Source organism: Oncorhynchus mykiss, chromosome 19 (assembly GCF_057628025.1).
Source record: "Oncorhynchus mykiss isolate SJ-2025 chromosome 19, ASM5762802v1, whole genome shotgun sequence".
NCBI classification, from domain to species: Eukaryota; Metazoa; Chordata; class Actinopteri; order Salmoniformes; family Salmonidae; genus Oncorhynchus; species Oncorhynchus mykiss.
The window spans coordinates 12376207-12402800 of NC_143040.1; the positions used below are offsets into that span (position 1 = coordinate 12376207).

The window sequence follows — 26594 nt, forward strand, 5'->3', positions numbered from 1 at the left end:
GTACAATCTGGTCAAGCGATGGTGGGTTTGTGCCCATAGGCGACGTTGTGGCCAGTGACGTATGTTGAGAACCTGCCTTATGTCATGATGTGGCCCTCTTTGGGTATAGCGAGTACCATCCACCTCTCTCTCCCTTTCTCTCCCTCCCTCCTACACCCACGTTCAGTTATCCAGTCGGGGAACGGGGTACCCCTCGCAAATTGCAATGTGCCAAATTCAAACAACAGAAATCTCATAATTCAAATTTCACAAACATACAAGTATTGGGCACCCTTTTAAAGACATAATTCTCCTTAATCCAACCACAGTGTCCGATTTCAAAAAGGCTTTACAGCGAAAGCACAGCAAACGATTATGTTAGGTCACCACCAAGTAACAGTAAAACACAGCCATTTTTCCAGCCAAAGAGAGGTCACAAAAATCTGAAATAGATAAAAAATGAATCACTAACCTGTTATGATCTTCATCAGATGACACTCATTGGACTTCATGTTACACAATATATGTATGTTTTGTTCGATAAAGTGCATATTTATATGCAAAAATCAAATTTTACATTGGCGTGTTATGTTCAGTAGTTCCAAAACATGCAGTGATTTTGCAGAGAGTCACATCAATTTACAGAAATACTCATAATAAACATTGATAAAAGATTAAACTATTATGCATGGAAATATAGATACACTTCTCCTTAATGCAACCGCTGTGTCAGATTTAAAAAAAACTTTACGGAAAAAGCATACCATGCAATAATCTGAGTACAGCGCTCAGGGGACCAAAACAGCCAAACAAATATCCGCCATTTTGTATGGTCAACAGAAGTCAGAAATAGCATTATAAATATTCACACACCTTTGATGATCTTCATATGAATGCACTCCCAGGAATCCCAGTTCCATGATAAATGTTTGAGTTGTTCGATTAAGTTCATCATTTATGTCCAAATACCTCCTTTTGTTAGAGCGTTTGGTAAACATCTCCAAACGCTCGTGCAGGTCCAGCCGAACGTTGGACGAAAAGTCCAAAAGGTTATATTAAAGTTATATTTAAAGGTAAAATAAAAAATGACAGGTCGTAGAAACATGTCAAACGAAGTATAGAATCAATCTTTAGGATGTTTTTATCATAAATCTTGAATGATGTTCCAACTGGAGAATTCCTTTGTCTGTAGAAAAGCAATGGTACGTGCGCTATCTTTCACATGAGCGCGCGTCACGAGCTCAAGGCACTCTGCCAGAAACCTGGCTCAATCCCCTCTCATTCAGCCCCCCTTCATAGTAGAAGCCTCAAACAAAGTTCTAAAGACTGTTGACATCTAGTGGAAGCCTTAGGCAGTGCAAGATGACCCCATAGACACTGTATTCGATAGGAAAAGAGTAGAAAAACTACAAACCTCAGATTTCCCACTTCCTGGTTGGATTTTTCTCAGGTTTTCGCCTGCCATGTGAGTTCTGTTATACTCACAGATATCATTCATACAGTTTTAGAAACTTCAGAGTGTTTTCTATCCAATACTACTAATAACATGTATATATTAGCATGTTGGACTGAGTAGCAGGCAGTTTACTCTCCAAAAGTGAAAATGCTGCCCCCTAGCCCAAACAGGTTTTAACTCAGGTCGTAAATTCCTAGAGGAGACTCTCTCCTTATGGCCATGCATAGAATAAAGGAACTTCTACATCACAGAACTTGAGAACTGAACAATATCCATACTTTGGAGAATGTGTAAACGGTCGGTGGAGTAGCCCGCTACGACCCGGTCCGTTTTGTTTCATGTTGTGACCTTATTAAAGACAATGCAGCCACATTACCATAACTTTGTTTATACAGGAGCCTCCGTTATGACGTTTCCGTCTAATTTCTTTATAAAATGAATGATGAAGATTAAATTAATTGTGAAATTATGTAAGGTGATATTGAACTGTTAATGCGAGAGAATTGTATTCCCTTCAAAGTTTAACTAAGTCCCATGAGCCAGACATGATTTGTCTCATGGGACAGCCCTTTTCTGCTGTTACGAATAAATCCTCCACCTGAAGAAACCCACTTCAGACCACGCGTATCTCGGTCACCGAGAGGACAAAGGTTTGAGTAGAGACCACAAAAACCTCAGTATAAGCTAAGGTTGTAATGGGTCTTAAACTCCGATACTATCGATACCAACAGTATAAGAGCAAATCTTTGATACTAATTACTAGTCTGCAACTAGAAATTGTCGACCTGAGATGCGAGGACCGACAACCGCCGAAACACCTATTCTATAACAACATTTCTGAATTGTACTCTGACGTATCCATTCTAACCACAAGAGACTTCATGGAAGCAAAGAGACGATCAGATGAACTTTCCAGCAGAAAGACAGACGATTCCAACAGTATTAGAGCAAATCTTCGATACTAATTACTTTGAGTTGAACCATTTCCAGCCGTGTAGCCAATGCTCCAAGTGATCTGTGTCACGACTTCCGCCGAAGTCGGCTCCTCTCCTTGTTCGGGCGGCATTTGGCGATCGACGTCACCGGCTTTCTAGCCATCGGCGCTCCATTTTTCATATTTCCATTTGTTTCGTCTTGTTCAATACACACCTGGTTTCCATTCCCTAATCACACTGCATGTATTTAGTCCTCTGTTCCCCTCCATGTCTTTGTGTGAAATTGTATTTATATTATGTGGGTATTGTTACGCGTCATACTTATTGTCTATGTTCTGTGTTTGGGCACATTTATGTACTTTTGTGGGTCGGAATAAAAAGTGCGCCTGCTCACTACATCTACTCTCATACACCTGACTTCGCCTCCAGTACACACCCTTAATAACCTGTCTAGGACACAGGTTCCGCTAACAGAACCCCCCCCCCCCAACATTCTGCTGAAAAGGCAGCGCTGGAAATTCTAAAATATTTTTCAGGTGTATTTATCTTTCACACATTAACAAGTCCAAAACAGCAAATGAATGATAAACATCTTGTTAATCTACCCATTGTGTCCGATTTTTGTATCTGCTGTCATGTTTGAAATGAACAGTCTTCATGATGTAAATGCTTTATACTGTCGAGATTCTCTTTGCAATATCTAGAAAGAACCCACTTCCTTTAACGAGGGACGCAACAGTACACAGTTCAATGATACCACTACTGGTATCTGGCTGGTCTCTGTCTTGCTCCAGTTCAGTGGTGTTGTAACAGGTCTCGAACTGGTTTCTCTCTTCGTTAGAGCGGTACTTAAAAACAAAGATGTTCCTGCATGGGAAGCATCCCAAATGACACCCTATTCCTTCTATAGTGCAGTACAATGGACCAATGCCCTACGTACCCTGGTCAAAAGCAGTGCCCTTTAAAGAGGATAAGGTGCTATTTGGGACACAGTCCTGGTTGTGGTGTGTACATTGTCGCCATGTTCAGTGACTTAAACAAGACCAAGTGCACCAGTTACAGTTGTATCTCAATTCTCTGTGGAGGATGTCGACATTCTTTCTTGACAAACTACTGGTCCCACAAGCCATATAACGTCTGTAAGTCTGAATTGTCATCCTTGCTTTGTGAGTACAGAACGATTGTGTGATCATGAAATGCATATCTGTCCTATGGGCTCTGGTCAAATGTAATGCAGTACAGTGCATTCGGAAAGTATTCAGACCCCTTTTCCACATTTTGTAACGTTACAGCCTTATTCTATAATTGATTACATTAATGTTTACCTCATCAATCTACACACAATACCCCCATAATGACAAAGCAAAAACAAGTTTTTAGAAATGTTTGTAAATGTATTAAAAATTAGAACACAGACACCTTATTTACAAAAGTATTCAGACCCTTTGCTATGGGACTCAAAATTGAGCTCTGGTGCATCCTGTTTCCATTGTTCATTGCTGAGATGTTTCTACAACTTCATTGGAGTCTTTTGGGAATGCAATTGATTGGACATGATTTGGGAAGGCACACACCTGGCTACATAAGGTTCAACAGTTGACAGTGCATGTCAGAGCAAAAACGAAGCCATGAGGTGGAAGGAATAATTAGAGCTCTGAGACAGCATTGTGTCGAGGTACAGGTTACCAAAACAGTGCTGCAGCATTGAAGATCCCCAAGAACACAGTGGCCTCCATCACTCTTAAATGGAATAAGTTTGAACCACCAAGACTCTTCTTAGAGCTGGCCGCCTGGCCAAACTGAGCAATCGGGGGAGAAGGGCCTTGCTCACAGAGGTGACCAAGGACGCAATGGTGACTCTGGAACATAGTTCCTCTGTGGAGATCGGAGAGAAGCTTCCAGAAGGACAATCATCTCTGCAGCACTCCACCAATAAGTCCTTTGTGGTAGAGCGGCCAGACAGAAGCCACTCCTCAGTAAAAGGCACTTGACAGCTTACCAAAAGGCGACTGAAGGACTCAGACCATGAGAAACAAGATAATCTGGTCTGATAAAACCACTATTTAACTTTTTGGCCTGAATGCCAATGTTACGGTTTTCTTCGGTTGAAAGAGAGTCAGACCAAAATGCAGCGTGGTTGATTCGATACATCTTTAATAAAGACGAAACACGAACAATACAAAAACAATAAACATACCGTGAAAACCTATACAGCCTATCTTGTGACAACAAACACAGCGACAGGATCAATCACCCACGAAACACTCAAAGAATATGGCTGCCTAAATATGGCTCCCAATCAGAGACAACGATAATCACCTGCCTCTAATTGAGAACCAATTCAGACAGCCATAGACTTACCTAGAAAACCCCACTAAGCCACAATCCCAATACCTACTAAAACCCCAAGACAAAACACACCACATAAATAAACCCATGTCACACCCTGGCCTGACCAAAATAATAAAGAAAACACATAATACTACGACCAGGGCGTGACAGCCAAGCATCATGTCTGTAGGAAACCTGGCACCAAGATGAGTAACGAATAGCAAAATCACCTGCCTATTTCAATCTAGTATAGTACAAAAGTGGATGTACACTTATCGTTCGGTGAGAGAAATAAATATTTCTAGATTCTGGGACAGTTGTGGGACGATAGATCCCAAGTTCATACAACCACTGTACATCAAAAAAATGTTTAAAAGCAAAGAGGCTGATGCAATAGATCAGAACATTTAGCTTAAAATGTTAATGAACTATTAGGCTATTTCTTCACATTATAACAACAGCAATGCACACAGCAGTAAGCTAAAAGCGCTATTGTTCCAATATGCTAATTATGTATGACCTTTACGTAGACTAATGTTTTTCTTAACAGAATGGCTAGTGTTTTTCAAATCAATTTAACTGGTTATTGTGGATCATGGACAGGGTGCCCTAGCAGATGGCCTTGGTGCCCTGGCAGATTGGGAACCTCTTGAAGGACAAATAGCCTTGCGCCTAAAATCACGAAATTCAAGGTGTGCACATGTGCGTGTATGTGTGTGATAGATAGTTTTCTTAGTTCTTACCTGAGCGACGGGTCTCAGTATTTACTCTCCTTGTTGCTCTTTTCTCATGTTCTTCAATAACCTGTTTGTTAAAGTAGTCATACATCTGAACTAACTATGTGATTACCTTTCTAACTGTGTGTGTGTGTCTGTGTGTTTGTGTGTGTGTGTCTGTGTGTTTGTGTCTGTGTGTGTCTGTCTGTGTGTCTGTGTGTCTGTGTGTGTCTGCCTGCGTGCAGCATGTATCCTCTCAGTACTTTTCTGCCGACCGTCTGTGTCCAACTGCAAGTCACATTGTTTTAACAATCCAATCACATTCAATCAGGAAGCTGGTAAATTGCTAGGTTCCTTTCTTACTGAGCCTTTCTTTTCTGAGCCTCATCTTTTACTAAAGAGATTTGTACTAATAATTGATTATGAAAAAAGCACAAGCCTATGGCAAATCACATAACATGTTTCTATTTAACATGTTTCTATTTAAAACAATGAATACAAGCATTTTTTCAGATGACAATATGTCTACACTGTTTAACTAGAGAGAGATGCATTAGCACTGTAGCACTACTATATAATGAGCTACTGTATAACTCTTCACAAATCCAGTTATGAGGAGAGGTAAATGATATGTCAGAATGTTGATATACAGGCTCAGAATACCCAATATTAACATCAGCACAGTCCTTGTTACAGTATATCCTGGTTCACAACCATTATCAGGTTGTTTGCCACTAAGTACAGTACCAGCAGTGTGTTGGTGTGTGTGCGTGTGTGTGTCTTAGAGAGAGAGAGAGAGAATGAAGTTGTGAGCACTGTAAGGTGCTGTATGTCCTCCCACCGCGCGTCCTCCCACCAGCCTCCTCTGTTGTCATGGTGATGTTAAACCACTTTCTCACAAATCCAGTGACGATTGTCTAAACATGACTGGTCATTCCATGCCTTTGCAGGACGCCAGGTTTCTGTGTTCAGTTCAACACAGTCCTCCTCCCCATTTGCTGGGTTGTCACCACCATTATCAGGTTGCTGTGAGTGCCAGTAACTACAGGGTAAACAAGACAGAGAAAATAATAATAACACATGCTTAGTTACGGGTCCTTTTCCAACAATGCAGAGTTAAAGTAATTAAGTAATTAAGAAATTAATAAAAAATGTGCAAACAATTGAAAAAAAAATTGTAACACAACAAATAAAAAGTAACGAGTCTATATACGAGTACCAATGCCGAGTCAATGTGCAGGGGTACGAGGTATGTAGTTGAGGTAATTGAGTTAATACGGAAAATATTCACACAAATTGACTTTTTCAAATAGAGTTATGTTACAAAGTGGGATCAATATTGTCTTAAATAGTATTTTTTGGCAATAATTGACAAAAAATACTAACATTTCTTCGAACATTTGCGTAAGTATTCAACCAGTAAATGTTAGAATCACCCTTTGTCTTTTTGGGTATTTTTTTTAAAGAGCTTACCACACCGGATTGTGCAACATGTGTCCATTATTCTTAGAAAAAATGATTCAAGCTCTGTCAAATGTCATTACTGATCTTTGCTAGACAACCATTTTTAGGTCTTGCCATACATTTTCAAGCAGATTTAAATCAAAACTTTCAAAACTCGAAACATTCACTGCCTTCTTGGTGTCACGTCCTTACCTTAGTTCCTTTGTTATGTTTCTTGTTTAGGTTGGTCAGGGCGTGAGTTGGGGTGGGCATTCTATGTGTTGTTCTAGTTTTGTTTTTCTATGTGTTTGGCCTGGTATGGTTCTCAATCAGAGGCAGCTGTTAATCGTTGACTCAGATTGAGAACCATACTTAGGCAGCCTGTTTTTCCCGTTTGAGTTGTGGGTAGTTGTTTTCTGTTTTCTGTTGTTGCACCTTACAGGACTGTTTCGTTCACTCGCTTTGTTGTTTTGTTATTCAGTGTTCAGTTGATTTATTAAATATTAACATGGACACATACCACGCTGCGCATTGGTCCGATCTTGACTACTCTTCCTCAGATGAAGAGGAGAACCGTTACACTTGGTTAGGAACTCTAGTGTCGGTTTTGGCCTTGTGTTTTAGGTTATTGTCTTGCTGAAAGGTGATTGGAACAGGTTTTCTTCTAGGATTTTGCCTGTGCTTAGCTCCATTCCATCCTTAAATCAGTAAGAGTCCATTGACACACCTGTGCGTCAATCTAAGTAATGTAATAAAAACATCTCCAAAACAATCAGTCAATTTAAGCTAGAGATATCCGGGTTGTTTTTGCATGGGAAGGTGGCCGAGCTACAGTGGTGTTTGCCAGACCATGAGAAATCCTGAAATGCAGCTGTCTCAATAAAAAACATCTGTACAAACCAATCTCTGGAAAGGCGAGACTCTCACAAACACGGTGGTTTTCTCTATTTCACTCTACGACCTTCACAACTGTCATGGGACTCATCTGAAGTCGTTAAACCTGATCTCCCAACTTCTGTCTGTTGCGTCCAAACCGTTTGAGCATTTCTTTGCTCTAGTGCCTTGTTGCAAACAGAATTCCTCAGTTTTCTCCTGTCACAGCCATTCAACTCTGTAACTGTTTTAAAGTCACCATTGGCCTCGTGTTATAATCCCTGAGCGGTTTCCTTCCTCTCCAGTAACTTAGTTAGGAAAGATGCTTGTATCATTGTAGTGACTGGGTGTATTGGTACACCATTCAAAGTGTAAATATTAACTTCACCTCAAAGCTCAACAGGATATTCAATGTCGGTATTTAAAACATTTTAAATTCAGGCTGTAACACAACAACATGTGGAAAAAGTCCAGGGGTGTGAATACTTACTGATGAAGGTAGGGATAAAAGTGAGTAGGCAATCAGGATAGATAATTAACAGAAGAGCAGCAGTGCATGTAAAGAGTGTGTGTGTTGTGTGTGTGTGTGTGTGTGTGTGTGTGTATTTCTAAGGGGTCTAGGGTTAAGGATACCATTAGTGTTGGGGTTAGAATTAAAGTAAGGGTTAGGAGCTGGGGTTAGGGTTTGGTTTAGGGTAAGAGTAGGGGTTAGGGAAAATAGGATTTTCAATGGGACTGAATTGTGTGTCCCCACAGGGTTAGCTGTACAAGACCACACACACTTGTATTGTTGTGTTGTGTTGGCGACAAAATGTGTGTGTGTGTTTTGTGTGTGTGTGTGTGTTGGAGTATCAGTGTAATATGTGTGAGTGTGTGGATAGAGTCTAGTGAGTGTGTGTGGGTAGAGTCTAGTGAGTGTGTGGGTAGAGTCTAGTGAGTGTGTGGGTAGAGTCTAGTGAGTGTGTGGTAGAGTCTAGTGAGTGTGTGGATAGAGTCTAGTGAGTGTGTGGATAGAGTCTAGTGAGTGTGTAGTAGAGTCTAGTGAGTGTGTGGATAGAGTCTAGTGAGTGTGTGGATAGAGTCTAGTGAGTGTGTGGTAGAGTCTAGTGAGTGTGTGGATAGAGTCTAGTGAGTGTGTGGATAGAGTCTAGTGAGTGTGTGGGTAGAGTGTAGTGAGTGTGTGGGTAGAGTCTAGTGAGTGTGTGTGGGTATAGTATAGTGAGTGTGTGTGGGTAGAGTCTAGGGAGTGTGTGTGGGTAGAGTCTAGGGAGTGTGTGTGGGTAGAGTCTAGGGAGTGTGTGTGGGTAGAGTCTAGGGAGTGTGTGTGGGTAGAGTCTAGGGTGTGTGTGTGGGTAGAGTCTAGGGAGTGTGTGTGGGTAGAGTCTAGGGAGTGTGTGTGGGTAGAGTCTAGGGAGTGTGTGTGGGTAGAGTCTAGGGAGTGTGTGTGGGTAGAGTCTAGGGAGTGTGTGTGGGTAGAGTCTAGGGAGTGTGTGTGGATAGAGTCTAGGGAGTGTGTGGGTAGAGTCTAGGGAGTGTCCATAGAACCAGTGCAAATATCATAAAACATACTAATTAAAAAGGGGGCAAAGTTAATAATCAGACGCTGGTAGAAAACATCATCATAAATTATAGACATGTTTTTTCAGCTTTAATATGATCACACCCTCATCTAGCTTAGATCAACAAAGATAACTTTAGTTGTATTACTTTTTCATATTTAATAGTACTTAGTTTCTTAGATATATATATTAGTGTTTGTGGAATGACATCTATGAGTGAAAACAAACTTTTCATGATAATGATTTGAAGCAATATGTCATTTGTTAAAAAGTCTCTCTCACACCTTATGGTCAGTGGGGTGTCGTCCACCCATCTCCAGGTCCCCTCAGTAACAGAGTCAGTCAGACCAATCCAGGCTCCCTTATTGAGGCCTAAGAGAAACTGCTGTTGGTGAGAAAGATACTGATATTGTCAACTACTATAGACTACATGTGTTAAATACTGGAAGACACATTACTGACAAAGAGATGCTTGATTCTCTCTCTCTCCCATTCTCACACACAGACACACACCTGTTCCATATCACTGTTTACGATCACCAGCTCTGCTCCTCTCTCCAGACAGTCCTCTCTGCTCTCATTCCAGGTTTTAGTCTCAGTAGACAGGAAGTACCAACTGGAGTTGAACTTCTGCCAGCCATCAGGACAGGTTTGTTCTACATGACAAAACATTCATTTCCATCTTGTTATTCTGCACCTATTATTGAAACTGCATATTAGATATGTGATGTTATGATCATTTATCAGGTTAACTCACTCAGATTAGAGAACTTTCTCATGAGATCATCTCTTTCCTTCTGAAGCTGGTCTCTCTCTGCAGTCAGTGTGTTGTAACTGGTCTGTAGCTGGTCTCTCTCCACAGTCACATTGCCTCTGTTATCTGGAAAGGATTGATACATATAGCTCCTGGTTAATTCACTCACGTAACAGTAATTCAATAACATCTAAATGCATTTTCTCATGATAATGACTGAGATGATTGGCATGCGGTGTGGACATTTCACCAGTAAAACGTGATGAATTATCATTCAAGATTGACATGGATGTTTAGTCTATTTTGAAATGAGCTGTTCCTGACTTGGTGAAGGACATAGAACATTTTCTCCGAGACGATGTGGATAAAGTCAGACGCTGTAATCTGAGGATGCGTGTCATGTATATTCTATAAAGAGATTCAAAAGGTGTCATCTGTCAGTACAAACATTGATTGAGAAATGATGACAAATATCACTACACCACTGGTTGCAGTGCCTATAAAAATACATGACTGACATCGGGGAAAGAGGACAGACTATCAGCTGATCATTCATGTTGATGATTGATCTAAATCTGCTAGTTAGCTAGATCAATAATGTTTTCACTGATTGTGATTTCACCGTCAATGGTCTTATCAAAGGGTTCATAAAGCCTTCATAATGCATTCATAAGTGCTACATGAATGTGTTATTAAGCATCTATAAGTGTACGTCATGCTTTATAAAGGGTTCATGAACGTGTCATAACTGTGAAGTCCATGGAGAACAAGAGCACCTCCTCCCAGCTGCCCACTGCACTGAGGCTAGGCGACACGGTCACCAACGATAAATCCTTCATAATCGAACATTTCAATTAGCATTTCTCTACGGCTGGCCATGCTTTCCTCCTGGCTACCCCAACCCCGGCCAACAGCTCCGCACCCCTCGCAGCTACTCGCCCAATCCTCCCCAGCTTCTCCTTCACCCAAATCCAGATCGCAGATGTTCTGAAAGAGCTGCAAAACCTGGACCCGTACAAATCAGCTGGGCTAAACAATCTGGACCGTCTTTTTCTAAAATTATCCACCGCCATTGTTACAACCCCTATTACCAGTCTGTTCAATCTCTCTTTCATTTCGTGAGATCCCTAAAGATTGGAAAGCTGCCGCGGTCATCCCCCTCTTCAAAGGGGGTGACACTCTAGACCCAACCTGTTACAGACCTATATCCATCCTGCCCTGCCTTTCTAAAGTCGTTGAAAGCCAAGATAATAAACAGATCACTGACCATTTCGAATCTCACCGTACCTTCTCCTCTGTGCTATCCAGTTTCCTAGTTGGTCACGGGTGCACCTCAGCCACACCTCAGGTACTAAACGATATCATAACCGCCATCGATAAAAGACAGTACTGTGCAGCCGTCTTCATCGTCCTGGCCAAGGCTTTCGACTCTGTCAATCACCGTATTCTTATTGGCAGACTCAATAGCCTTGGTTTCTCAAATGACTGCATCGCCCTGTTCGCATACTACTTCGCAGATAGAGTTCAGTGTGTAAAATCGGAGGGCCTGTTGTCCGGACCTCTGGCGGTATCCTGATGCCATTTGCACACACTGTATATAGACTTTCTTTTTTTTCTATTGTGTTATTGACTGTACGCTTGTTTATTCCATGTAACTCTGTGTTGTTGTTTCTGTCGCACTGCTTTGCTTTATCTTGGCCAGGTCGCAGTTGCAAATGAGAACTTGTTCTCAACTAGCTTACCTGGTTAAATAAAGGTGAAATAAAAATAACTAAAAACATAATATCCCATGTCAAATGTGACATAACCCACAATGTTGAATATAATATAAATGTATAAAGGGTGACATGTTGTGCTGAAGGAAGAAACAGGCTCTAAAGTTAAGTCATTTTAGTGACATTACACCTAATCTTGTTCCCAGACACTTCCGGCCAAATGCTCGGAAGGTCTGGTGGACCAACGCATCAAACTTAGATTTAGGGTTTAGATCTAAAAGCACATTTTAAGAATGTAAATTGTGGAAATGTGCTTAGCCATAATCAAATCAAATTTTATTTGTCATATACACGTGGTTAGCATATGTTAATGCGAGTTTTGCTAAATTCTTGTGCTTCTAGTTCTGACCATGCAGTAATATCTAACAAGTAATCTACTTGTCACAACTACCTTATACACACAAGTGTAAAGGAATGAATAAGAATAAGTACATAAAAATATATTGATGAGCAATGGATGAACAGCATAGGAAAGATGCAGTAGATGGTATAGAGTAGAGTATATACATATGAGATAAGTAATGTAGGGTATGTAAACATTATATAAATTGGCATTATTTAGCTAGTGATACATTTATTACATCCAATTTTTTATTATTAAAGAGGCTAGAGATTTGAGTATGTTGGGAGCAGCCACTCAAGATTAGTGATGGCTCTTAAACAGTCTGATAGCCTTGATATAGAAGCATTTTTTCAGTCTCTCTGTCCCAGCTTTGATGCACCTGTACTGACCTCACTTTCTGGATGATAGCAAGGTGTACAGGCAGTGGCTCGGGTGGTTGTTGTCCTTGATGATCTTTTTGGGCTTCCTGTGACATCGGGTGGTGTAGGTGACCTGGAGGGCAGGTAGTTTGCCTCCGCTGATGTGTTGTGCAGACCTCACTACCCTCTGGAGAGCCTTACGGTTGTGGGCGGAGCAGTTGCCGTACCAGGCGGTGATACAGCCCGACAGGATGCTCTCGATTGTGCATCTGTAAATGTTTGTGAGTGTTTTTGGTGACAAGACGGATTTCTTCAGGCGCTGCTGTGCCTTCTTCACCATGCTGTCTGTGTGGGTGGACCATTTCAGTTTGTCCGTGATGTGTACGCCGTGGAACTTAAAACTTTACACCTTCTCCACTACTGTCCTGTTGATGTGGATAGGGGCTGCTACCCAATCTGCTGTTTCCTGAAGTCCACAACCATCTCCTTTGTTTTGTTGACATTGAGTGTGAGGTTATTTTCCTGACACCACACTCCGAGAGCCCTCACCTCCTCCCCGTAGGCTGTCTCGTCGTTGTTGGTAATCAAGCCTACCACTGTAGTGTCATCTGCAAACTTGATGATAGAGTTGGAGGCGTGCATGGCCACGCAGTCATGGGTGAACAGGGAGTACAGGAGAGGGCTGAGAATGCACCCTTGTGGGGCCCCAGTGTTGAGGATCAGCGGTGTGGAGATGTTTCCTATCCTCACCACCTGGGGGTGGCCCGTCAGGAAGTCCAGGACCCAGTTGCACAGAGCGGGGTCGAGACCCAGGGTCTCGAGCTTAATGACGAGTTTGGAGGGTACTATGGTGTTAAATGATGAGCTGTAATCGATGAACAGCATTCTTACATAGGTATTCCTCTTGTCCAGATGGGTTAGGGCAGTGTGCAGTGTGATTGCGATTGCGTCGTTTGCGAACCTATTGGGGCGGTAAGCAAATTGGAGTGGGTCTAGGGTGTCAGGTACAGTGGAGGTGATATGATCCTTAACTAGTCTCTCAAAGCACTTCATGATGACGAAAGTTAGTGCTACGTGGCGATAGTCATTTAGCTCGGTTACCTTAGCTTTCTTGGGAACAGGAACAATGGTGGCCCACTTGAAGCATGTGGGAACAGCAGACTGGGATAAGGATTAATTGAATATGTCCGTAAACACACCTTCCAGCTGGTCTGTGCATGCGGCTAAGGATGCTATCTGGGCCTTGCGAGGGTTAACACTTTTAAATGTTTTACTCATGTTGGCTGCAGTGAAGGAAAGCCTGTAGGTTTTGGTAGCGGGCCGTGTCGGTGGCACTGTATTGTCCTCAAAGCGAGCAAAGAAGTTGTTTAGTTTGTCTGGGAGCACGACATTGTGGTCCGCGACGGGGTTGGTTTTCTTTTTGTAGTCCGTGATTGACTGTCGACCCTGCCACATACCTCTCATGTCTGAGCCGTTGAATTGTGACTACTTTGTCTCTATACTCACAATTAGCTTGTTTGACTGCCTTGCGGAGGGAATGACTATACTGTTTGTATTCGGTCATGTTACCGGTCACCTTGCCCTGATTAAAAGCAGTGGTTTGCACTTTCAGTTTTGCGCAAATGCTGCCATCAACCCACAGTTTCTGGTTGGGGAATGTTTTAACAGTTGCTGTGTGTACAACATCCCTGATGCACTTGCTAATAAATTCACTCACTGAATCAGCGTATTCATCAATGTTATTGTCCGACGCAATGCGGAACATATCCAAGTCCACGTGGTCGAAGCAATCTTGAAGCGTGGAATCCGATTGGTCGGACCAGCGTTGAACAGACCTGAGCATGGGCGTTTCCTGTTTTGGTTTCAAGCTGTAGGCTGGGAGTAAGGAAATGGAGTCGTGGTCAGATTTTCCGAAAGGAGGGCGGGGGAGGGCTTATTACAGTAACAAAGATCCACGGTTTTGCCAGCCCAGGTCACACATTCGAAATGCTGATAAAATTTAGGGAGCCTTGTTTTCATATTAGCCTTGTTTAAATCCACAGCTACAATAAATGCAGCCTTAGGAATTGTGGTTTCCAGTTTACATAGAGTCCAATGAAGTTCTTTCAGGGCTGTCGATGTGTCTTCTTGGGGAGGATGTACACAACTGTGATTATCATCGAAGAGAATTCTCTTGGTAGATAATGCGGTCGGCATTTGATTGTAAGGAATTCTAGGTCAGGTGAACAAATGGACTTGAGTTCCTGTATGTTGTTAGGATCACACCACGTCTCGTTAATCATAAGACATACACCCCCGCCCTTCTTCTTACCAGAGAGATGTTTGTTTCTGTCGGCTTGATGCAATAAGAAATCAGCTGGCTCTGATCATTTATCCCGAGTGAGCTATGTTTCTGTGAAACAAAGAACGTTACAATCTCTGATGTCTCTCTGGAAGGCAACTCTTGCTCGGATTCCGTCTACCTTATTGTCAAGAGACTGGACATTGGCGAGAAGTATACTCGGGAGCGGTGCGCGATGTGCCTGTTTACGGAGCCTGACCAGAAGACCGCTCCATATGCCCCTTCTGCGGCACCGTTGTTTTGGGTCGTCGGCTGGGATCCAATCCATTGTCCTGGGTGTTGGACCAAACAGAGGATCCGCTTCGGGAAAGTAGTATTCCTGGTTGTAATGTTGGCGTTGACGTTGCTCTTATATCCAACAGTTCCTCCTGGCTGTATGTAACAAAACTTAAGATTTCCTGTGGAAACAATGTAAGAAATAATACATTAAAAAAAAACTAAATACTGCATAGTTTCCTATGAATGCTAAGCGAGGTGGCCATCTCCGTCGGCGCCGGAAGTACAGTCTTTGTGGTTGTATTTACTATCGACGACCAGGGGGAATGTTTTTTCTAAAGGACATAGCCTGATGGCAAATATTTTACTTAAGAAGGTCACTCCCGTAGAATTCTATGGTCACTCCCACTAACTTTGAGTGGTTGATATCCCAGGCTTATACAGTGCAATCGGAAAAGTATTCATACCCCTTGACTTTTTTCACATTTTGTTATGTTACAGCCTTATTCTAAAATGTATTGAATTATTTACTCCCCTAATCAATCTACACACTACACACTATCTACACACAATAACCCACAATGACAAGGCAAAAACAGGTGTTTAGAAATGTTTGGAACTTCATAAATAATAAAAAACTTACATAAGTATTCAGACACTTTACTCAGTACTTTGTTGAAGCAGCTTTGGCAGTAATTACAGCCTTGAGATTTCTTGGGTATGACGCTACATTCTTGGCACACCTGTATTTGGGGAGTTTCTCCCATTCTTCACTGCAGATCCTCTCAAGCTCTGTCAGGTTGGATGTGGAGCATCGCTGCACAGCTATTTTCAGGTCTCTCCAGAGGTGTTCAATAGGGTTCAAGTCCGGGCTCTGGCTTGGCCACTCAAGGACATTCAGAAACTTGTCCCAAAGCCTCTCCCTTTTTGTTTTGGATTTGTGCTAAGGTCATTGTCCTGCTAGAAGGTGAACCTCTGCCCCAGTCTGAGGTCCTGAGCCCTCTGTAGCAGGATTTCATCAAGGATCTCTCTGTACTTTGCTCCATTCATCTATCCCTCGATCCTGACTAGTCCAGTCCCTGCCGCATGATGCTGCCACCATCATTCATCAGCGTAGGGATGGTGCCAGGATTCCTCCAGACGTGACGCTTGGCATTGAGGCCAAAGAATCAATTTTCAACATTAGCTGAGCTTCTAAGTCATTTTTCTTCACCTTTACACCCATTGTGAATGTTAGTTCCTCACAGTATTTTAAAAATCTTTACAAAACTCTCCCCCTCGATAATCACCAGTCCTCCTGTGAAAAAGCAAAATGTCATGCTCTGAGGATCCCATATATCCAGTGGAAATTTTGCAAAATACCTGAGCACATCTCCCTTCCAGCAAAAACAGCTGTGTCTGTCCTGAGCTCACTGGAGCAAAACACTCTGAGGACCGGAATAGGCTAGTTGATAAAATGTTGCAAGTTCGCTAGCATTAGCTCTGGGACGGACCTTCCTATATACAGTGACTGGGCTGGATACAATTGATTGATTTAATACAATGTTGCACATCACTAATGATAGATCAAGGTAGAAAGAGAGGCAGACATGAGAAGTAGAGAGATGAATGCGATTGAAAGAATCTATATTTTCATCAGGATGTTTTCTGATTTTATTTATTCTAGTTGACAATGGAAGTTCTTGGCCTACTGCTACATTGCCTGAGGATATCTCTTCGTGCACTCATTTCTTTAGACGCAAATGAATCACAGTCTATAAATGTGTCCATATGGCAGAGGCTGGTGCTCTCCCATTAATGGAATTTCTATTTTTTAAATGTTTATTATTTTAATTCTGGTTTGAAGCGGCAGGTTGCATAGCGGTTTAGAGCGTTGGGGCGGTATACTAGGTGAACAATCTGTCAATGTGCCCTTGACTAAGGGACTTACTCCTAATTACTCCTGTAAATCGCTCTGGATAAGAAAGTCTCCTAAATGATGTAATTCCGGTTTGTAATATTAACCATGTCACAATTATTTTGAAAAACAAAAATTATACTAAATGAAAATGTTCCACTAAAACGTGTTTATGAAAATCATAACTGACACGCGGATCGGTAGAAATGGAAGGATAAATTATAAACTTTCTCAAACTTGAAACCCATGCGGAGTCTAGGAACAGACTACTGTAAATAGAGCACACATTTCGTTGTACTGCATCATTACAACAGGTGTGTTTATTTTTGTGCGTCAAAAACATTGACAAACTACAGGAATTGTGATCGTTGATTTTAAGTACAGAACTAGTGTGATGATAAAATACGTATCTGCCCCATCGACCCTGTTCAAATGTAGTCCGTTATAAAATGGAAAAGAGACCCAAATGGAAAAAGGTCACAAATGGCACTCTATTCCCTACATAGTGCACTATCAAAAGAACAGAGCTACTAGGGTGTCATTTGGGACACAACCTCACTCACAGAAAGCCAGCCTCAGGGAGATGTTGAGGGTGACTTGTAGAAGACACAGCACTCCAAAACACACAGCAGCCAGCCTGTAGAGTCTTAGTCTTCCATCTGCAGAGAAACACACACACACACGCACTCACACACGCACACACACACACACACACGCACACACACACACACACACACACACACACACACACACACACACACACACACACACACACACACACACACACACACAGAAACACCATCATCCTACATCACTAATGATTATGATCAGAATTCTGAGAACCAAACATTTCCATTGCGTAATTTGTTTTCCTCTGACTTAGGGTAGGCAGCAACACTTTACTCAAACTTGTGGTCACCTCACATCAGAAAAACAGGAAGCTACTGTATGAAGAAATTGCCAAAATTGCACAATATAGCTGAAGAATGATTTAAAAGGGCTCTCTTTGATTGCTGCCTCAATTTTTTGGGACTTTGAAATGTATAATATTAACCCATTCATTCTTCATGAATGTAACTTGTAAATGCCTCATGAGCTTAGTTTAACTATGTAACCCCACCAGGACCCAAGACTGACCATCTATGAGCTCAAAATGACAATTTAAGGATGCACTATGCAGAAATCGGTCCTCCATTTCCAGGTTGCTAAAATTCTAATGTGTTTATGTGACAAAACAAGCAGTCATTGTGTAAAATAAATATTGTATATTCAGCTGTTTGAAGTTGCTGTACAAAACCTAAAGTAAAAGATGTAAAAATGCAACTTCAGAAAGGGAAGCACAGAAAAACAACACATAGAACAGATCTACCGCCTCTTCGACTTGCTTTCAATGGGAATGAAAGATCTTTAACTCACATCTCTATATGAATGTTGTCGGATCTCCCAAAAATACAGAGTTTGTACAATTCCATCATTTACAATTCCAGAGTAAAACAAGCTTACACTGAGCATACAGATCTCTATGAATTTGAGAGTGCTTACATTTCTCCAGCCCCTCAGCGGTTTACCAAAAACAGTGGCAGGGTGTCCACTTTGTTGTTGTTTTAAAAGGTTATTTTTAATTGATCTTATTAAAATAGTTCCAGTAATTGAAGGGGAAAAACTACTGCATTTTAGTGTGTGACCCCAGCATGTTGTAATCCCCACTCTCCTTATCAACTGAACCACCCAGGTGACAGAACACTCAAAAAATATACATGTTATGTATGTTTTTCTTTTATGTGGTATTTGTGTGTGTGCGTGCATGTGTTTGGTTCGTCTATGCCTGCAGGCGGGCGTGCGTCCGTGATTGCGAGAGAGAGAAAAATAGCTAATTATTTGTCCTTACCTGAGAGATGGGTCTCAGTCTTCACGCTCCTCGTTGCTCCGTTCCGGTTTTCTTCATTAACTGCTTTTAATTCAATCACCTGTTTGTTGACGTAGTCGGCCATCTTAACTAACCGTACCGAATATCAATGATTTCCCCAATCAATCAATGAATGAACTAATTCAGTCTGACTGACCTGATATTGTAATATCTATGATTCTAACTTACTTGTACTTACGGTATTAACTTACTGTATGATTACCTTTCTTTCTGACTCCCAATGGTAATATCTACTGTATGATTCTAACTTCAATTACAATTAGCTGAGTAGTTACTCTGATATGCGTCTCCACTGGTACCGCTCTGAAGTCTGTTTGAGGTCGACTGCAGTTGATAGAATCCAATCAGATTCAAGCAGGAAGTCATATTTCGCAAGGCCTGTTCGTAACATTGTTCATAAGGAAGTCCCGTTATGGCTTGCACTGGCCATATAGGGGCCTTCTTTCCTGTCTATGCCGTCTGTGTGTGACATCAGTGTGAGGAAATATTCAGAAGTGTGTGTAGGGTATCTATGTCTGCGTCTTTTTCAGAGGTTTTAAAGGGGAACTTCACAGACGTGTGTGCCTTTGTGAATGTGTATGTGTCCTAAGTTATGTGCTGCCTTCTGTCTGTGTCAAACTGCAGGTCACACTTTTTTAACAATCCAATCACATTCAATCAGGAAGCTGGTTGACCTCAGAGGACACTGTTCCTTTATTTATTCATCTGTACATTTGTTCTTCTTATTATAAAAGTGATTGATGGTAATAATTGATAATGAAAAGAAATCTAGAACAATTATGAATACATTTAGCAGAACACAAGCATTGTAGAGCACAGTATGTCTACACACTCATCTAAATCTCAACATAACATTATTTTTCTCTGTCCATCACTAATTAAAATGTTCTTCTTCCTCTAAGGCTCTCTCTGACAAGGCTCTATCTCAATAGTCTGATTGCTCTTCTCTTTTCTCCTCTCCTTCTGCTCAACCCTATTAGAGGAGAAGGTCCAAGGTCCCTCCCCGAGGATTGTATTATCCAATGTGTTTTGAGAAGGAGGAGAGAGGATGCGAGGATAAACCAAGGAAGGATGAATTGAGAAAAAACCCATAGACAAGTGTGTAATACCACTGTTTCACCTCTATGTTGTTCATGGTGAGTTCCTCTCTCACTTTAACCACTAGGTGGGGATCATCACTTAACCATTCATGGATCCAACCATCAACGGAGAGTTAGAGGTAGAGAGAGAGAGAGATATTTGTGTAGAGCCTACATGCAATGCTATATAATGAACTATAAATCTTAACATTGACAACAGCTATTACGTGATATACAGTACCGGTCAAAAGTTTGGACACACCTACTCATTCAAGGGTTTTTCTTTATTTTTACTATTTTTTACATTTTAGAATAATAGTGAAGATATCAAAACTATGAAATAACATACATGGAATCATGTAGTAACCAAAAAAGTGTTAAACAAATCAAAATATATTTGATATTCTTCAAAGCAGCCAACCATTGCATTGATGACAGCTTTGCACACTCTTGGTATTCTCTCAACCAGATCCACCTGGAATGCTTTTCCAACAGTCTTGAATGAGTTCCCACATAGGCTGAGCACTTGTTGACTGCTTTTCCTTCCCTCTGCGGTCCAACTCATCCAAAACCATCTCAACTGGGTTGAGGTCAAGTGACTGTGGAGGCCAGGTCATCTGATGCAGCACTCCATGACTCTCCTTCTTGATCAAATAGCCCTTACACAGCCTGGAGGTGTGTTGGATCATTGTCCTAAACAAATGATAGGAAGGCGGGACTGAGACAGGTAATGACAGACTGAACGTAGTTATGTAGAGCACCTCAAGATAAAAATGTCATATTGAATATCGGCAAGTTAGACTAAATATTAGCACCACTCAATCTGGTGGGTGATGACCTTCAATCTGGATAATGATACTCTAGAAATCTTAAGACTAGAGACATTTATCGACAAATATTACGAAAACAAGCAACACCCAAACATGACGGAGAGTAAGACAGGGGAACCGATTTCAAAACGGAAATGTGACTCTTCTACAGACACAGACGATTTAATATTTTCACCACCGGGAATGGTAAAGGTCGAAACCGATCTATTAAAATCAATAAATGACAAACTGGGTATACTTGAATTAGTCAGTAAGGATATAAAATAGTTGAAGGCAAGCCTTGAGATGATTGATGAAAAAGCTGCGACATTGGAGAAGGAAACACACAAGTTAAAAGAGACAGTCAAAAAGATTGAAACCAAAGTGAATGAACTTAAAAAGGAGAACACCGTTCTGAGAGTAGCCTTAATTGACATACAGACTAGATCCATGAGAGAGAATCTGGTACTTACAGGTATACAAGAGAAAGAAGGAGAAGTTCCTGAAGTTTCTGTAGTTAGAGAGTTCCTCCATACAGCGCTTCAGATTCCACGCGAAGCTATCTACAAAATCCAACTGGAACATGTACACCGCTTCGGACAAAGTGGGCAAAGTTATAAACGCCCAATCGTTGCCAAGTTTGCTTCCTTTAAAGAGAAAATAATGGTTAAAAGCCTGGGTAAAAGACTTGCTGGGACCAAAGTTGGCATGAATGACCAGTTCCCGAAGGAAATTGCAGAACGGCGTAAAGTTCTGTATCCAATTCTCAAGGGAAATAGATTCAAAGGGAAACGAGTAGCTCTCGTCGTTGATAAACTATATATTGATAACCAGTTGTTCACAGACATGAGAAAGTTCTTATAGATGAGGAAAATAATGAAACACAATTCTAGCCTGGTTATGGATTGTATAACAATACAAAAAAATATATAGCTTTTCTATATATCTTCAAATATTACTAATTGGAACACACAAGCACTAATTCAACATGGTGAAGATAAAAACTCAGTAAACAGAAGGCACAGTATGTGTGAATGGTGTAGTGTGTGTTTATTTTTTAATTAATTTTACCCCATACTTTTACCCCACACCCTAGACACCCACCTGAATGACCCAGATACTAAGGAGAAGTCCCTAACTGTTTTATGGGCCTGCTGTAAGCAGTCTGTATGCAGCCAAAATGCGGGCAGAGACCTAGAGCAGCACTGCCCCTTCAAGATTCTGAGCCTGCTTGGCAGGGTTGGTCCTGCAAAGTCAAAGCCCCCTAAAGGGAGAGCATACTACACAAGGAAATTCTCAAAGCTGCTAATGAGAACCTTTACAACCTTGTAGGGATTCCGGTGGGGTGCTTCCACCCAGGTAGTGGCAGTACTGGCAACACTAGCTGCAGTAACCCATGGGGAGGTGGTCACACTCGGACATTCAGAGAGGGGGTATATTTTTGTGGCCCTGGTGGCACAAAAGTCTGACTGCATGGAGATGCTTGGGAATATGGTCAATACGGGGAACCGTGTTGTGGGTGTTTCAGGGAAAATGTGTACATTTGACCTCCGTCATCTAGGATGTGACAATGGTTCATAAAATCTCATTTTTTTTGCACGGTCTTGCAGGCCTTCTCATACAGCTGCAACTGTATATGCATTTGTAAATCAAGACCTTTCTTGAGTTGGGCTCTGGGATGGTGCAACTGTTGAGAATGTGAGCCTATGGTTGTGCAGGGGGAAAGGGTTGAGTGTGTATGATTGTGTGGGTGTATGTGCGTATCCCACAACTGTTGCGAAGGAGTAAAAGATGAAAGGGACAAGAGAGGATGATTCACAACAATTGTTCGCTAATATAATAATTGCTTGTAATAATGTAATTTTGGTAATGGCGAGACTGGTGAGAGGTAAAATCATTTTCATAAATTGCCTACATTACTACAAATATTAATAGCTAATTATGGAAAATAAGAAACAGGATTCTTAAAATATATATATATTTTCATGGCTATATATGATAGAAATCGAGGTGAGGGCAAAGGAAATGCATTTTGCAGTTGATCTAATTCTGTTCGGTAAATGGCACTCCGTGCTCTTTTCGAAGGATGGATCCCAGTCTTTTCAGGGCTATGGATAAGGGGGGTCGGGGGTAGTCTGCCGGGCATTGGGATGACAACCCAAGTCAGGATGAGGAGGGCTTTTAGCAGGTGGAATAGAGGGGACCAATTGGAGGTTTACTTAGTAGCAATGCAAATATCATGGTACAGCTATATAGACACTCAATCATCATGTTACTTTTAATGGTACGTTTACAAACATATATTTTGATAAATAGAATTGAAAGTTGAGTCTCATTATGGTGAAATAAGTATAGCCAGTTACAATTGTAATGGCGTAGCAAAAAAAATATAATATAAGAATTTATCAACTCTACAAGCAACACTAGAATCTATTATTAAGGTGGAAGATTTTAATCCGGTCTTAAATACCTCTATGGACCGGAAAGGAAATCACACTATAAACTATCACCCTCAGGCACTTAAGGAAATCATGAATGTCATGGATAAATTGGAATTAGAGATATACATGGTGGAGGCTTAATCAAGCTAGTCGTCTTGACTACTTTCTTATGCCATTCTCTCTGGCATCATCACATAATTAGCATATATATTACTCTTACAGAATTTCCACGTGGGCGAGGATATTGGAAATTAAATCAAAGCCTACTAAAATGATAAACTGATGATAACAACTAGGACAGAAGAATTTACAGCTGACTTTTTCAGACATAACATAGGTACAGCAGATCCCCTTATTGGGACACTTTTAAGTGTGCCTATAGAGGCCATGCAATTCACTACTCATCTATAAAACAAAAGCAATTCACATCAAAATAGTCCATATTAACAGAGGAAATTGACAGACTAACAGTACAGTTAGAATGGTATGGATTTTTTTTCCTAATAATAATGTAAAATTCACATCTGTACAGAAAGACTAATGTGAAGGCCAAATTACAGAGGAGGAACTTCTTGATGCAATTGGGGCCTTTAAGGATGGGAAAACTCCGGGGATGGATGGCATACCAGTGGAAGTATACAAAAAGTTTTTTTTATTAACTCAGAGGACCATTTATTAGCACGTTTTAACCACTCCTATATAAATGGTAGATTATCAGACACGCAACAAGAAGGTCTGATATCATTATTACGGAAACAGGGCCCAAGTGGTATATACAGTGGGGCATTAAAGTATTTAGTCAGCCACCAATTGTGCAAGTTCTCCTACTTAAAAAGATGAGAGAGGCCTGTAATTTTCATCATAGGTACACTTCAACTATGACAGACAAAATGAGAAAAAAAAAAATCCAGAAAATCACATTGTAGGATTTTTAATGAATTTATTTGCAAATTATGGTGGAAAATAATTATTTGGTCACCTACAAACAAGCAAGATTTCTGGCTCTCACAGACCTGTAACTTCTCCTTTAAGAGGCTCCTCTGTCCTCCACTCATTTACAATCTGTAGAAGCTATGAGAATAGAAAGGTTCAGTACTTTTGTGAAGCATCACAGCACAGTTGAAAAATATATGGCAAATAGAAATCCAAAATGGTTGATGTTGAGAGATAGATGGGAGGGTTTGAATGGAGCTGAAGGGTGGGACTAATAACAAGATAACCAATGTAAAACATACGGGGTCTGTAAAATGTATATAGGTTCAGACATTTTGTGAAATAGCACAGTTACAAATAGAAATCAAACTGGATGGACATCAGAAATAGAGGAAGGACTAAAAACAAACAAAATATAACTATTGTAAAATAGATTGTGTCTGTAAAATGTGTATAAGATGTATAAACTGAAGATAGAAGCATAAGTGTTTATTAGTTTACTCGAATTGGGGGAGTGTGGTAGGGTTTGCGGGGAATGATAAAGGTATATTCTTTAAAAAGTATGTATATCTATATAGGTATGTGTATGTATATATGTGTATATGTATGCATGCGTGTATGTATACAGATATATATATTTACCCCAAAAATATATTGGGGATTGGAAATGATGCAGAAAATTACATTGATGGAAGCAACAATCTTTCCGCAATATTATTAAGCTGATCCACCCCTTAAAAAACATACATTAAAAAATAAAAAATAAATTATTGTCCCACTAGGCATAAACCATATGGGATAGCGTATCGCTGCAGAATGCTGTGGTAGCCATGCTGGTTAAGTGTGCCTTGAATTCTAAATAAATCACTGACCGTGTCACCAACAAAGCACCCACACACCATCACACCTCCTCCTCCATGCTTCACGATGGGAACCACACATGTAGAGATCATCCGTTCACCTATTCTGCATCTCACAAAGACTCTGCGGTTGGAACCAGAAATCTCAAATTTGGACTCATCAGACCAAAGGACAGATTTCCACATTCTATTATTAATTGCTCGTATTTCTTGGCCCAAGCAAGTCTCTTCTTATTATTGGTGTCATTTAGTAGTGTTTTTTTTGCAGCAATTCGACCATGAAGGCCTGATTCACACAGTCTCCTCTGAACAGTTGATGTTGGGATGTGTCTGTTACTTGAACTAATTTACTTAGGAAGCATTTATTTAGGCTCCAATCTGAGGTGTAATTAACTCTAATGAACTTTTCAACTGCAGCAGAGGTAACTTTGGGTCTTCCTTTCCTGTGGCAGTCCTCATGAGAGCCAGTTTCATCATAGCGCTTGATGGTTTTTGTGACTGCACTTGAAGAAACTTTCAAAGTTCTTGAAATGTTCCGGATTGACTGACCTTCATGTATTAAAGTAATGATGGTCTGCCGTTTTTCTTTGCTTATTTTAGCTGTTCTTGCCATAATATGGACTTAACCCTATTTGGTAAAAGACTATCTTCTTTATACCACCCTACTTTGTCACAACACAACTATTGGCTAAAGAAATTCCACAAATTCACTTTTAACAAATGCATTCCAGGTGACTACCTCATGAAGCTGGTTGAGAGAATGTCAAGGGTGTGCAAAGCTGTCATCAAGGCAGCTACTTGGAAGAATCTGAAATATTAAATATATTTTGATTTGTTTAACACAACGCTACATGACTCCATATGTGTTATTTCATAGTTTTGATGTCTTCACCATTATTCTACAATGTAGAATAAAAAAAAAACCTGGAATGATTAGGTGTGTCCAAAAGTTTGACTGGTAGTGTAAATACCTAATTTGTTTTCTGTGTGTGAATGCTTCCGTGTGTGTGTGTGTGTGTGTGTGTGTGTGTGTGTGTGCGTGTGTACGTGCCTCTCTCTCTACAACGTCTTGTTCATAGTGCCATTTTCCCAAAATATATAATCAGTCTTCAGAGTTCTTTAAACAGCAGTACCTACAACAGGCCTTTTTCACAGATCCAGTACTCTCGATTGGAACACTGATAGTCCCACCAATCTCCTTGGCCTGATGACCAGTAAGTAAGACCACCACACAGTTCTCCACGCCATCACCATTAGGCTCTCCACTCCTCCAATACCTGCAGTAGAAACAACAGAAATATACTGGCCACTCTCTCAGAACCCAGAGTATGAACAACACAGAGTTAGACTGACCACTCTCTCAGAACCTAGAGTATGAACAACACAGAGTTAGACTGACCACTCTCTCAGAACCTAGAGTATGAACAACACAGAGTTAGACTGACCACTCTCTCAAAACCTAGAGAATAAACAACACAGAGTTAGACTGATCACTCTCTCAGAACCTAGAGTATGAACAACACGGAGAATCAGTCCTACTTCTTCCACTGTGGTCAGTGTTATTAGAG

At 40.9% G+C, this 26594-nt stretch overlaps 1 protein-coding gene across 1 annotated transcript; it reads right to left on the reverse strand.

The window, feature by feature from the left end:
• Positions 1 to 4507: 4507 nt before the first annotated feature.
• On the reverse strand, positions 4508 to 19404 carry LOC118941447 (C-type lectin domain family 4 member E). Its single transcript, XM_090210111.1, has 6 exons — positions 18866 to 19404; positions 17541 to 17636; positions 10050 to 10172; positions 9806 to 9948; positions 9577 to 9677; positions 4508 to 6459 (listed from the first exon to the last, which is right to left on the reverse strand). The coding sequence occupies exons 1-6, from the start codon at positions 18966 to 18968 to the stop codon at positions 6300 to 6302; spliced, it is 726 nt and encodes a 241-aa protein (XP_090066237.1). The 5' UTR covers positions 18969 to 19404; the 3' UTR covers positions 4508 to 6299.
• Between the last annotated feature and the right edge of the window lie 7190 nt (positions 19405 to 26594).

What these genes read in the sequence shown, in the direction of transcription:
- LOC118941447 (XM_090210111.1), bottom strand. Translation starts at nt 18,968, where the DNA reads ATGGCCGACTACGTCAACAAACAGGTGATTGAATTAAAAGCAGTTAAT. An exon ending in GACTGAGACCCATCTCTCAG is followed by an intron (nt 17,637 to 18,865) that starts GTAAGGACAAAT and finishes GTTTCTCTGCAG; the next exon opens with ATGGAAGACTAAGACTCTAC. An exon ending in CTCCCTGAGGCTGGCTTTCT is followed by an intron (nt 10,173 to 17,540) that starts GTGAGTGAGGTT and finishes AATCCTTTCCAG; the next exon opens with ATAACAGAGGCAATGTGACT.